The sequence below is a fragment of the Lipophrys pholis genome (assembly GCF_963383615.2).
Source record: "Lipophrys pholis genome assembly, chromosome: 5".
Taxonomy (NCBI): Eukaryota; Metazoa; Chordata; class Actinopteri; order Blenniiformes; family Blenniidae; genus Lipophrys; species Lipophrys pholis.
The window spans coordinates 29,318,929-29,332,877 of record NC_137628.1 but is presented as its reverse complement, the minus strand read 5'-3'; the positions used below and the strand labels follow the sequence as shown (position 1 = coordinate 29,332,877).

Genomic DNA, 13,949 nt, shown 5'->3' with positions numbered 1-13,949 from the left:
GTGACTCTCCCTACCTCCACCCCTCTTCCTCTCTCGCGCTCTCTCTCTCTCTAGAATTCAGCAAACTCCTTGGCACATTTCTCAGAGAAGGAGACGCGGATCTCCTCCTCTTCGTAGTCGTCAAAGTTGCTGGTGTCGCCTGGACCTTTGAACTTGGGGACGAATGGAGCCTCCACCTGTGTGCATCATGGAGACATGGGTTTAAAGCTAAACACTGAAGAAAGACACACACACACACACACACACACACACACACACACACACACACACACACACACACACACACACACACACCTTTTTCTGGTAGATGGCAATCCAGTCGGTAGTTGCAAACCACTTGTGTCCCTTGATGTCGTTGACGCCGTTCTTCAGGTTGCCGTAGCGTTTTGTGAGGTCCACCTGAAGACGAGACCGAGGCGTTTCAGACAAAACAACACAGAAGCAGAGGCGGCTGAAAGCAAGATGCACCGAGGCGCCTGTTTGTCACCTGTAGCAGGTTCCTCAGGAGGTCCTTCAGGTCGGAGCTGAAGTGAGACGGGAAACGCACCTGAGGACAGACAGAGTGAGATCAGCTCCCTCTGGAGGGTGAAGACAGGATGAACCCCTGAAGCTAAAGCTCCGACCGGAGGGAGCCATCACAGAACAGAAGTCCCCTAAACCACCGGAGGCTCCAACCCGGCCGACAAGCCCAGCAAATTATTACAACTGAAAAATAAAACCTAGATTAATTTCTTCTTAACAAACTCCTTCGGACTGGAGCTGAGACGCGGACGACGCTGCCAGGGAAGCTCCTCTCAGTCCTGCTGTCAGCGGGAGTTTGTAGAAACGTTCTTAATGAAGCAGCGACAGGAGAAGTTTGGGTTTTGTCAAAATATCAAAGTTTTCATCGTGTTAATTCTGCATCACAACAAAGAAAAACTTTAAAGTTTGGATGTGAAGGTTATTATGTCACTAGTTAACCGGTCCAGGCAACTCTGGAAGAACCTGAACTAAACTGTGCTCAACACCCAAACTGTTAAATGTACAAGTTAGAAAGTCAGTAACCCCTCCCCTCTGTCTCGTTTAAATCAGTTAGCCTTCATTTGCTATAATAAACAAAGAAGTAACTAAGTAAATTATAATAATAATAATAATAATAATAATAATAATAATAATAATAATAGTAATATATAATAATAATAATAATAATAATAATAATAATAATAATAATAATAATAATAATAATAATAATAATAATAATAATAATCTAAGTTAAAACGTTAGTGTTTAAATGATTTGTGCGTCAGTGTGAATACGCTGACGGACTGAAGCCACACGTTAGAAACCAACACTCCACAAACCCAAGAAGAATTGATCAGCAGGTTATTTACTGACTTTCTTAATGTGATAATTTTTCATGTGAAAACCTGCTGAACTTCAGTTCAGCTGTTTAAAGAAGCTGCCGTTTGTCTACTTTAGATACACTTTGCAGAAAAAGGTGAAGACATTTCTGTTCAGAGGATTGTTCCCATGTTTTAAAATGTTTTCTGTCGTTGCTGGAGCTCAAATCAATAATCAATGGCGATGATAAAGAGCAGGATTCTGGTTGGCATTGGCAGAGAAGGGAGAGGGAGGCCGGCGTGGGGAGAGCAGAGTTCATATTTCATCAGAAGAAAACATTCCGGTTGCTTTCAAAGTAAAAGTGCCCAGTGAAGCCGGTGTGAATGAGCACCTCCAAACATCCAACATTCGAGATGTAGAGCGGTGAAGCTCACCTTCCCTGATACGATCTTCTCATAGATCTGGATGGGCTGGTCGGCAAAGAAAGGAGGGTAACCCGCTGCCATCTCGTAGACCAGGACGCCCAACGCCCACCAGTCCACGGCTTTGTTGTAACCCTGGGAGACACGAGGACGGCGGAGACACATTTCCCACATCACAGACAGTTCATCCATTCATAAAGCCCCGAGTGCAGGTTTCTACTCCAGAGGTGTTTCAACTCTTTTTCCCAGAAGGCCACATGGACAAAGTAGCACCACTACTGAGAGACAAGACTTTGAACTGAATTTCATTAAATAAGCATTAAAAAAATTTTTTCTCAACAGTCATTAACTCATTCATGGATTAGCACTTTTGCACATTTCTCATCAGCGAACTGAAAATAATCCAGCCTGAGTTCAAGGTCTTGTTTTAATGAAAGTTCCTGTGATGAAACAAAAAGACTGTTGACGCCAGTTTCTGTTCTTGTGCAAAGAAACTATAGGATTCTTCACTTAATTTTAATATTTTATAGCTAGTAACTAAACTAGTAAATGATTAGTTTTACAAAGCAGCTCCAATCTTTTTGTTGACTTGAATTTCTCTTTTTCTTCTTCTGTCTTGTAAAACACTTTGACTTGTATGTTAAGTACGAACGGTGCTAAATGAATAAAGTTGTTATGATGTATAGAAAATATTGTGGCGTGTCCCTTTATGCAGACGAGGCTGATGTTTAAACCTGATGCTCACGCAGGTAAACGGTGGGACTCAGTTAGTCTCACCTTGCTGAGAATGATCTCTGGGGCCAGGTATTCTGGGGTGCCACACAGTGTCCAGGTCCGACCCTTCACCCGCTTGGCAAAGCCAAAGTCTGTCACCTGAGGAGCGGTGATGAAAAGAAACAACAGGGGAAAATGAGAAAGAAGGCAAATGACAAATAAGACCATACATTTATCCTCGTGGACGCATTAAGAGAGAAAGGCAGCGGATTCAGCTTCTACTGTAGTTTTACTACCCACCACTAGAGGGCGGCACAATCTGAGCTAGAAAACGGTCCACGTGTTGGCGCAACGTTCACATTTCCAAATGATTGTAAAACACATGAATGTGACTGATGGAGGAGGAGGCACCCCGACAGTTTCTGGAGTTTGTAAAAGATTAGTGGAGACGTGCAGGGACACAGTGGATGTTAGAATTGATTCAACCGGTAATGAAAATGTGTTTTAGCACAAAAACTTGAGGGATACGTGACAACCTGTTTAAGTTTCACAAAACCAAACAATTACTACAGAAAAAGACAATCTCAACATGAAGCCGAATTTAATAAAAGTTTTTGCTGCAAAATCCTGTGAAATGTCCAGAAACTTCTCCTATAAATGATATCTGTTCCATGAGGATTGTTTTTACAAACTGCCCCTGGCAGCGTGGCTTTCAGGCTGGTTTTAAAGCAACCAGGTAACTTTTCTTTGACGGAAGCATCTCGAGATCTCAGCTCGGGTCTCAGTGTTTTGTTGTGTCGCTACTCTTAAGAAATGTGTAGTTTTATTTTTAATTAATGCTTTCTTTAACTTGTTAACACTTTGCTGGACGGTTTTGGGGCCAGAGGTGGTAACCTGCGGCAGGATACCACAACACAGGGAGTAATATTTAGTATTTCATACAAACGATGGTGTCTGATTATGTTTTTGTTATTATTGTATTGTTGTTGGGTTTTTTAACTGTAGTCTTATTTCTTTTCAAATTCACCCCAAACATCGGTCTTTTCTCAGTGTGAGTTGGAAGAAGCTCCAGTCCCACCAGGCCAGAGTACCAGTACAAGCACAGGAGGGGTTGGTGGCGTCACGCAGCCTGAGAAGAGACTTTCCAACATAAACCTGAAGATAATCTAAACTGTGACATCAAGAGTGTTGTTTTCATGTGGAGGTTGTGGTGCTATACTTTCACCAGTTCGGCCTCATTACGATCAAATGGTGACCTGAGCTGACACCCATGTTTCCAAGTTTCCAGCAGGTAGTAGAGCTATTGTGTTAAAGCAAGACAAAGAGTGTGGAACCAGGTTTATAGCTAAAAGAAACAGGCGGAGCTGCAGTTCTTGTGGTGTTCGGTCACCAGTCGGTGGGGGGAAGGGAAACTGGAGTTTCGCTGGAGTTTCTCAGGTTTTGCACGTTTGATTTTCTGCTTTCTTCAAACTTCCAGCTGACTCACTGAGGTCTCATTGTATTTACCTCAAATATTTAGAAAAGTACCTCCAAAGAGCATCCATATTACTGTATTATGGGTTTTTCTTACCTGTATGTAGCCCTGTTGGTCTATGAGCAGGTTTTCAGGTTTCAGGTCTCTGTAGATCAGATCCAAAGCGTGCAGGTACTCGAAGGTCAGGACGATCTGAGCGGCGTAAAACCGAGCGTGAGGCTCACTGCGTGGAAAAGCAAACACAGTCGTTTCACCGCACGGTCAGGAAACGCAGAAAGAGAGAAATACGAGGGAACAGAGCACAAAGTCCCTGGTTTATTTGTGTGGGTGAAGGAAAATGGTTCCTCCCGGCAGTGAACTTCACCAGACTCTGACCTGAATCTGCCGATTCGCCGTAGATGTGAGAACATCTCTCCACCTGGGACGTACTCCATCACCATGTAGAGGTTAGTGTTGTCCTGAGGACGGAGGGTCAGAGGTCAGACACACTGACGAGTATTAATGCTCACACTCACAATAAGCTACTGCATCATCACATCTGTGCTCTTGGGATATTTTAAACTAACGTAAGAATAGAAGACTTTTTTTTTTTTTGACTATTAAAAAAAAAACTTTATTGGATGACAATAGAAAACATATTTATAATCAATGTGTCTGATGAGACGTTGCTCCGTCTCAATTGTTTTCCTCTTTATTATGCTGGTTGTGGGAAACAAAGATCTGGAGATTAAGATTCTTCATTTTTGTTTTAATGTATTTCTTTCATTTATTTTAAAGCTTGAAAGTTTTTCTTTTATCGATATATGTTTTTATTTCTTTGTAAAGCACTCTGTTCGAGTCCTGCTCTATAAATACCTAAAGAGGTACACTACTGAAGAAATAAACTTTTGTGACACCGCCCGCACATTAAACAGTCAAAAAGACTTGCATTATATTTTGTGACAGAGTCAAAGAGTATTCACTGAGCTGACCCCAATACCACATCTGTGACTACTTTACTTTGCGTTACAAATGTTTTTACATCCTGGAAAACAAACTTCAACCTACTAATTCTAAACTCCGTCTGACTGTTTGCTGTCGACGCCTCCATCTGTGCTCTGGACACAGACGGTCTGAAAAGTTTATTTAAGGTGTTAAGGATATTCAATCCCTGAGCATGCAGGTGCTCCTGAACAGCTTAGCCCGAATCAGGCCGTGTTTGAGGTCAGGCCATCAGCTGGTGGAGGAACAAACAACCACGGTGAGAGTATTAGTGCCGCCGGTGAGGCTGAGGGAGAAAACCTCGCTCTGGACTGGCTGGAGACGGATCCGCCATAAGATTCTTCCCCACGATAAAAGTCATAATATATTTAGTGAAACCAGAATATTTCTGATGAAGGTGTGTGTGCGCCTGCCGCTTGCTGCAAAACTAGTTTTTCACTAAAATCCAATCTGCTTTGACCGGAAGATTTTTTTTTCGGTTTTTGGGAAAATTGTTCGCCGAATTGTTTTGAAACGTCGTTACGAAAGTGTCCCGCGTGTTTTGATGTGCATTTTATATACGAGCACTCAAACGTGCAGGACTATTCACGTGCCCAAAATCTAGCAGAAGAAAAAAAATGGAGATTGGAAAATAAACCGGTGGCTATGATAGTAATCTTTACGTCTCGTCTCTTAAACAGGCAGACATACAGAATTACAGCTTCAGGCAACAACAATTATCCAAAATCAAAGTGTAAGATGATTTTATATGTGATGGAAGAGACGCACGCCTACAGTGTATCTCCGTGGATTTATTGGGTTTGTTTGTATTTTAACAACTTTTCGCAAAAACTATTAACCTGAATTGCATGAAATCTTCAGGGATGATCTGTCATCATCCAAGGACCAATCGATTAGATTTTGGGACGTTAACGGCTGACACTTTCTGAATAAATCCCACAAAAACTGCAAAAAAATGGAAGAGAAAGACACCTCATGGAGATCAAAGGAGATCAGCGTCTGTTGCCATGGAGACGCTCCCTGCTCAGCGTTTCACACAGTGACGTAGCTACCTGACAGGCTAGTTAGTTATCGATATGAGCTAACGGCTATCGTGCTAGTGATGCTAATTCAGTTCAGCAAACAAACGTGGAGTCAGTGGAGTCAGTGAAGGTGTGCGCTCTACCGAATGTAGCTCTATATATCTTTGTTTTGAGCAACAGCAGAAATGCAACAAAAATCTCCTCAATAAATCCAAAGTCATTACGAGCTCAGAGGAAAAGAACAGCGTCTAAACGATGGTTATCCTGCTGCCTTTCACAGCAGCAGCGTCAAAGTCACTTCAGCTCAGGTTCCACATTCAGCCCAACTTCATCTCCAGAGTCTGGACCAGTAATATAGCGACATAACCTGTAGATTTAAACCCTAAAGTTTTTCTTTGCTCTGTGGTTTGTTGGCGGGTCACAGGCCTGATGTTTGACATTAACCAGCTTCAGTTTATAGTCGAGTGTGTGTCGTCACACATCTGCTTCAGAACAACCAGTGAAGGTTTTTTTTGTACAATGGAAGTCGCCGACTGATTTAATTCCCTTGATATAATAATCATTCTGCATTCTGCTTCTCACTCACCAACACATGATCGGTTCTAAGGTAGAATGTTGGGTTTTAGGACGTAAAAAAAAAAGGACCAGAAGCACAAATTCTCACTCAGCATCACGTTACACACAAGCAGGTTCGTAAACACTCGTCCTCCAAAGTTGTCGGTACCTTGAATGAGTACTCTAACCGCACCAGGAAGGGGAAGCTGACCGCCTGGAGGATCCTCTTCTCATTCAGAGTATGCTCTATCTGCTTGAGCTTCACCACCTGAAACACAGGAAGTGGCAGAGATTGACTATCAAATCAAAGTTTGGGTTAAATTATAGAAGTAAGTAAATCAAAGTACCAACATGAACCAGTTCAAAAAGCTTTTTAAACCATAGATCATTAGTAATTAACTATTGTACCCGGGACAACGATAATCAGCTATAATATGTGTATAATGGTATAAAATAGAGAATATTATGAATTTAAATGTTGCCACACTATATTTTGTATTTAAAATGTAATTGATGAAATTTAAATGGTATATTTTTATTAGTATCAAATGTTGTTGTTCAATATTATTATTAATATTATGTACATGTCGCGTACATTCATGTATGTGTGTACGTGTGTATACATGATTGATGTGCATGTATAAACTGTATATAAAAAAACTTGTGTATAGTATATATTGAATGTGTATTGTAAAAATAGTAATATTAGTTTAAAATGTGTGTGTGTGTGTGTGTGTGTGTGTGTGTGTGTGTGTGTGTGTGTGTGTGTGTGTGTGTGTGTGTGTGTGTGTGTGTGTGTGTGTGTGTGTGTGTGTGTGTGTGTGTGTGTGTGTGTGTGTGTGTGTGTGTGTGTGTCATTATCTATGACAGCCTTGTTTTGTTTTTTGTGATGAGGTCGATGTGAATAAGCTTTTGCTTCAACCTTCACCCTTTCGGTTGATTAGTTTGGTAGTTGAGTGTCGCTTGTTCTGTTTTTGTTTCTCTAAACGCTGAAATAGATTAAAAACATTATTTTTTTTTAAATTCCAATTAAATGTCTCCGGTTCAGTTACTCAGTTACTCTTTAGCGCCACAGACTTTAAATAAATCTACAGAAAAGTGAAATAACTGATATCGTTTCTCTTTGAATGTGTTGATTTTATGCCTTGACATCTTGAATTGTACCAGCTTGAGCAGCTCTGCATATTTATTTATTTATTTAATCAAACTGTATTGAAAGTTTGAAACAATTATTCAATTTGAGAATCAATTAACCGACATTGAAAACATTTATAGCAACACATCTAGTTGAGGGGCCACATACAGTCCAATTTCACCGGTGAAATATTTTTATAATAAACTTTAAAGTTCACCTTCAAAGTTTTTATTTGTTGTGTTGCAGAGTTCTATACGGGATGTAAATGTCTGCATTTTCACAAAACCAAATCGGTACCAAAATGACTCCAATCTCATTATAGAGTCAATTCTAATGAAACTTTCTGGTGCAAAATGCAGTGAAATGTCCCGAAAACTTCTCCTGTAGCTGTTGCATTCTGGGAGTTTATACGAACTCTACCTGACAGTCTGGCTTTCAGAATACTTTAACTACAAGTTTTATTGGTGATCCATTGATAAGTTGCATCCTGAAGTAACCAGGTACAGTAAAATCACAACCCAGAGTTTGAACTATGATATAAACATTTAGCACAATTCTATCCAGACAGAAGCTGCATTTGTATTGCAGCCTCTTCTAGAGAAACAACCCCCCCCCCCCCCCCCACCCCCCTTCCAAAATAAAGTGACCTGTTTCACAGTCAGTGTATATGTGTGGTGACCCCTGACCCCGGCTGACCTTCTGCTTGTTGAGGATCTTCATGGCGTAATGCTGCCCCATTTCTCTGTGTTTCACAAGCATGACACGTCCAAACGAGCCGGTGCCCAGAGTTTTCAACCTCTCAAACTGCTCCAGGCCAGCAGTGTTCTGAAACACATGAAACACAAAAATAAATAATAAATGGTCCCCTGACTTACACGGGAGGAGGAAGGTGAAGGTCGTGTTTTACAAAACGTTTAAATTCTGCACACATCAGAAAATGATCACGTCGCTAACAGAACGGTGTGAATCAATTCCACAGTGATTTTATTAGTGTTTTAATATGAAGATCTAGAACCTTCAGGACACAGAATGATTCGTGTTGAGTTCCTTCACTACAATATTTGACAGATTTGTCAACACCTACCAAGGTTTTAATAGTTTGTTGTTGTTAAACACTTCAATCGTGGCTCAACGGGCGTTTTGGATCAGACAATTGTTGTTTTGTTGGACTTGGGGAATGTTTCACCTCAAAACTAAAAAGGTTCTCTTCAAAATAAATGTCCAGAAATAGCCTCGAACAGGTTGTAGCTACGTGAATTGCCTATACCTACATATTTACGTAATTTTCACTCCATGGTGGATTAAAAACACGATTTCTACCTGGATGCAAACAGACTGAACGTAGCCTGTTGTTGGTGGCAGTTCTCTGCTCTGAGCTATACTCAAGTATTTTTCTGATCATCATTCCAACTCCTCATGCTTCCATCACAGGATGTGCAGAACAACTGCTGTATTACTTGCTGACATGAGGTATTAAAATGATTCTTCAAAAGTCCAGAAACTACTTTCACGGTGTTGACAAGGGATTCTGTCACTGTAGCCTCTGTTACCTCCACTGAAAACCCTTAACCAGTCTGAAGACACCGTATGATGACAGTCAGGAAGCTGTACAGCCACGTGACTTCCTGCTTCACCGCAATGAAAACCATCTTTCTGCTGCCAACTGAATGGATCCGATCCAAATAGTGAAAAAGCTGCATTTTGATGCAAAAACACTTTATCCATTTGGCTGTTATTGTCTATAAGTGAAGACTTATTTCTGAAACAGGTTCCCAACTGAAGCTTTAACATAACAAAAGTGATCATCTTCACAGGCGTTCCACTTCACTGTCAAAATATATCAAAGACTCTATAGAAACTGTGGCGGTTTCCTCAGTGGGGTAAATCAAAGGGGTCATATTATGCTAAATTCCCTTTCCAAAGGTTTTCCTGCAGTACTAATCATCCCCATACCTGGACTGACGCCCCAGAAGCGAAGACAGTCTGTCCTCTCTCTCCCTGGCTTGTTTCAGGTTTTAAAAAGTGTGTCGCTCCAACCAGCCAATCAGAAATCAAACCCTATATAGTGTCATCGGGGGTTTAGCCAATCCCAATCAAGGTAGGCCCTCCCTTTGACTCCTCCCACAATTAGGCAGCTCTGCTCTGGAGGATATGAGAACTTTAACATGTTTAGACTAAACAAAACCCCAAAAAAGAAACAAGTCAAAACCCCATTTTCAGAAAAATGACAGAAGCTCAGATAAGATTGGAATTAAACCTGCATTTTCTTATTTCTTTAAAAAAACAAAAAAAACAAGACATTTAATTTATGTGTAATTTTTTACTGGTGCTATTGAATAAACAGGCAGACATGAGCTCACCTGTGCAGGGTTCTCCCACTTTTTGAGGAAGTCCTCTTTGGCTTTAGCAAGGAACTCCTTGACTGTGGAGGGAAACATCAGCAGGGTTTACAGGAGAAACATTTTCTCTACTGGTGTGTGTGTGTGTGTGTGTGTGTGTGTGTGTGTGTGTGTGTGTGTGTGTGTGTGTGTGTGTGTGTGTGTGTGTGTGTGTGTGTGTGTGAGTTCTGAATGAAGGAAAGCGCCAAAAGACTTCTACATGCATTAACATATATATATTCTGCTTTCTACACGCAGAACAATCTTAAAGTGAGAGGAAACATAAATAACTGAGGCAAACTTAAACTTAAATCCATGAAGAAGGTTTAACTCTCAACACTTCTCCTCTGAAGCAAGAGGTTAGAAGTTAGAGAAGCGAGCTTGTGTTTGGTGATATGAATCCCCCTCAGCAAGGATCAATGAAGTGTGTTTTAATTCTTTCTAATGCAATCACTTAAAGTTTCTTCGATGACTAGATCATGAACGACATGATTCTAACTCGAGGGCCCGGCCGTCCACACGCCTCACAACTTGTAAATGTGAATATATGCCTGCTATAACAGGTAATGGAATTCTAGTCATTTTAAAGACTCCAGAGTGGTGGATGACCGTGTTTGATTTAAGAAAAAAATATATAAAATGCTTGAATGTCTAAATTAGAGAACTGTAGAAGCAATAACTTCAATCAAGCAACTCCTGCAGCAGTGGACGACAGTAACGCAGCCCGGGATCATGATGTTCCCTCCTCTGTACTTGAAGTTGGAGTCCAGGTCTTGTTCTGATGGTTGACACTCTGTCCACCACAATGTTGCACTTTCTAACATCCAATCAGTCCCAGTTTTATCAAAATAAAGCACAGGAGCAGTTTGTTGAGTTAAACTACAAGAATTAAACACTGTTCTTTTAAATACAAAGAATTTCTGTTTGTCTTTAGCAGGACACAATACTTATCTTTCATATACAGTAAATTCATTAGGATATTTTCAATAATTCCTCCAGATATTTATTTAATCTGCACTCTGGGTCGAGTCAACGAAAACTCAGAATTCAGGAATTTGGATTAATTTGTGGACATTTGGTCAAACCTCAACTGGTGAACGTCTCAAGTCTGTTTAAAAGCCTTTGGAGGATGAAAACGTTCACATCAGTGTCAAAAAGAGCAGTGTGATGCTTGTTTTTAGTAAATAGACATGAATCTGAAGTTCTTCCTGGAGTCATTATTGTGAGGATTCATTTACTGTTCCAGGGATTTGTCTGCCTGCATGAAACATTTCTTGGTCAATTGATGGAGGGACCTGGAAAATCGTTCATGCAACAGTCTGACATGATGCACTGACCTGTTCAATACAAGTGAATACATTTGTTACTGAAAAGCCTTAGGTTGATGATATAATGCAGATACACTGTTAGTGTATAATAGGCAGGTAGAAGTGACTTCACTTTAAGACAAATGCACACTATTATTAATTTAAAAATGTGTTAAACATTGAAATCTACTAGAGCCACTACTCTGCAAACTTCCACCCTTCTACATAACAATGAGCTTGTTTTGCAGGCAAACAGGCGCTGTGACACAAACACACACACACACTTCCAGCAGCATCACTTTCCAGGGAGCAACAGGCACACAGTGTTTGGGTAATATCTGACACACAGTACTGTGACATCGCCAGGATCTGAGTACAGCAGCAGGAGTTGATGCCAGGATTTCCTGCACATTACAATCGCTGATGCTGCTTTGCAGCTCAGGAACAAACTGATTTTCTTGTCTTTTTTTTTCTCCTTCTACCTTTGCAGAGACTGAATCTGTTGAAATGCACTTTGTCTAAAAGATTGAAATACTGATCGATATTTATATGAAAATATTACACATTAGGTGTCTGCTCTCTGATCTAGAAACCTGGAGGAACCAGTTGGTTCTCCTCCAGCAGGAACCCGCTGTGGGTCCTGGTGAAGCAGGCAGCCGGAGCAGGCCACCGCGGTGTGGAGCAGAGACATGTTGCAGTGTGAACCGGGTTAGATGTGATCACGTGATCAGGACCCACCGCTTTCCATCTCGCTGCCCTTCCTGGCCGTGGGCGCGTTGCCCATGATGACAACCTGTCAACGGGCGATCCGCGGCTTTCTGGCCGCCCTACAGCCTCCTGGAGGCGGAGTGATGTACGGGGTCCTTGCCGGTGTTTCCAGCGCCGAGCGTCGCTCCGGTGTCTCGGTGTTTCGTCGCCTGACGGCTGCGGACGCGGCGCCGCCAGACGGGGATGGAGAAGCGGGCTCGCTCCGCGACGGACGGCCGGGTGGCCGGTATGGAGCTGAAATCCTCCGGGACGTACCGGGCAGGTGTCTCCGGTCGCTGCGGCTCAGGCCGGACCGTATGGCCGAGTTCGGCTCTGTCGGCCTGGACGCGGAGGATCCGGTCTCCGCCTGTCCCTCCTCGCAGCCCCCGCCGAACGACCCCCCCTCGGCCCCCCCACCTCTCCCAGCCCGGGAGAAAAACACAACGACGGTACCGGAGGCGGCGATGAGGCCGTCAGTCGAGAGCCGCCCACGGGTAGTGACCGAGCTCCGCTCGTTACCGGGTGCAGCTCGGCCGGGACCGACAGCGACGGGAATTCACCGAAATCAACATCGGCCCCCCGTAGCCTCGGAGACCAGCGCGATGACGGAACTACAGTCGGACGGACGCCCCGCCCACTAGCAAGGACCGCCGATGATTGACAGCTCGGAGCTGCGCGCTGATTGGCCGCCTGTCCACGGCGGCTGGTCCGCGGAGCGTTCTGATTGGCTGTTGGCGATCCATCACAGCGGCGGCATCCAACCGGGGGGGAGGGGGGGTGGGGGTGTCACTCGATTATTTTCCTCCCGACGACGCACGCGCCCCCTCCTCCGGTTTCAATCGTCTATTGGTTTAATGCGGGCGAACCGTGGGAATCTCGATGAATGCGAGGGTTTCTATTGGCTGTCAGCAGCGATTGGCAGACCACCCCCCCCTCTCCATAGAAGAAAAAGACCCCCCACCCCCTCCCCCCCTCCGACTGATACACGTTTGGCTGAGTGACGTCAACCGCGAGCTATTTTTAGAAATGTTGGTCAGAATTTCACGCACGCGCGGCGCGTCCTTGCTGGCGGCGCTTCTGAACACCTCGCAGACTCTCGTGCACCGAGAGATGAGTTGATCTGGTGGGAATTCATATCTCACGATATCGTCATGTAGGAGGACCGACACGGTGTGTATGTGCACCCACAATCCTCTACGGCCGTTCAGCACGAGCCCCCTGACGCCTCTCGTCACCTGGATTACCTCCGGAGGCATCGTTACATTTGCATCTGAATACTCACCTGACGCCAGTAATAATTTCATTTAGTAAAGGAATATGAACAAACTCCTATAAATAGAAATCTCACCTGCTCAGGTGCACAAACAAAACCCCTGCGACCTACAATGATCTCAACCTGGAGTTCTGACAGAACTTATTTCACCACGTGCTTCTGCAGATATCAGATCCAACAGAGAACGAGTTGAAGGTTAGTCTGCAGCAGAATAACTGACAAACTGCCAGCACACCACCGACACTGGAACCGGTGAAGAAGACACCGTCATGAGATGAAAACATTTTACACCTTCGATAAGAGACGCGGCCACTTTTCATGGAGCTCAACTGTTCAGACGTGAGGGACGGAGGGAACAGATGGAAGGATGGGGGAAGTTAGTCCCTTCAGCTAAAATAGGTGAGAACAGACAGCCTCCCCTCCCTTTTGCGCTGCAGTTGCCTAGCAACGTGAGGCTGGAGTGAACATGGTGGAGTGATGCTGCTGCATTTTATGAATGAAATTGGAGGAAAAAAAAAAAAAAAAGGAGGCAGGGAGGAGAGGGCTGATGCACACGTGCTCCGTCTGGCTGCTGTTGCTGTGCGTCGCTCCACAAGAGTCCAGGCTGAACGGAGCAGCAGG

At 43.3% G+C, this 13,949-nt stretch overlaps 1 protein-coding gene across 1 annotated transcript in view; it reads right to left on the bottom strand.

Moving 5' to 3' along the window:
• Positions 1 to 12,685, bottom strand: part of LOC308109935 (cAMP-dependent protein kinase catalytic subunit alpha-like) — a 13,222-nt gene extending 537 nt beyond the window's left edge. Inside the window, exons 1-11 of the mRNA XM_080463822.1 lie at positions 12,047 to 12,685; positions 9,984 to 10,045; positions 8,320 to 8,448; positions 6,658 to 6,756; positions 4,306 to 4,388; positions 4,027 to 4,153; positions 2,520 to 2,615; positions 1,755 to 1,877; positions 488 to 547; positions 295 to 399; positions 1 to 176 (exon numbers count right to left, since the gene is read on the bottom strand). The exon at positions 1 to 176 is cut by the window's left edge and continues 537 nt beyond it. Coding sequence (XP_080319948.1) covers positions 51 to 176; positions 295 to 399; positions 488 to 547; positions 1,755 to 1,877; positions 2,520 to 2,615; positions 4,027 to 4,153; positions 4,306 to 4,388; positions 6,658 to 6,756; positions 8,320 to 8,448; positions 9,984 to 10,045; positions 12,047 to 12,092 — 1,056 coding nt within the window. The 5' untranslated portion in view covers positions 12,093 to 12,685 and the 3' untranslated portion in view covers positions 1 to 50. The remainder of the gene's footprint in view (positions 177 to 294; positions 400 to 487; positions 548 to 1,754; positions 1,878 to 2,519; positions 2,616 to 4,026; positions 4,154 to 4,305; positions 4,389 to 6,657; positions 6,757 to 8,319; positions 8,449 to 9,983; positions 10,046 to 12,046) is intronic.
• Positions 12,686 to 13,949: the final 1,264 nt, after the last annotated feature.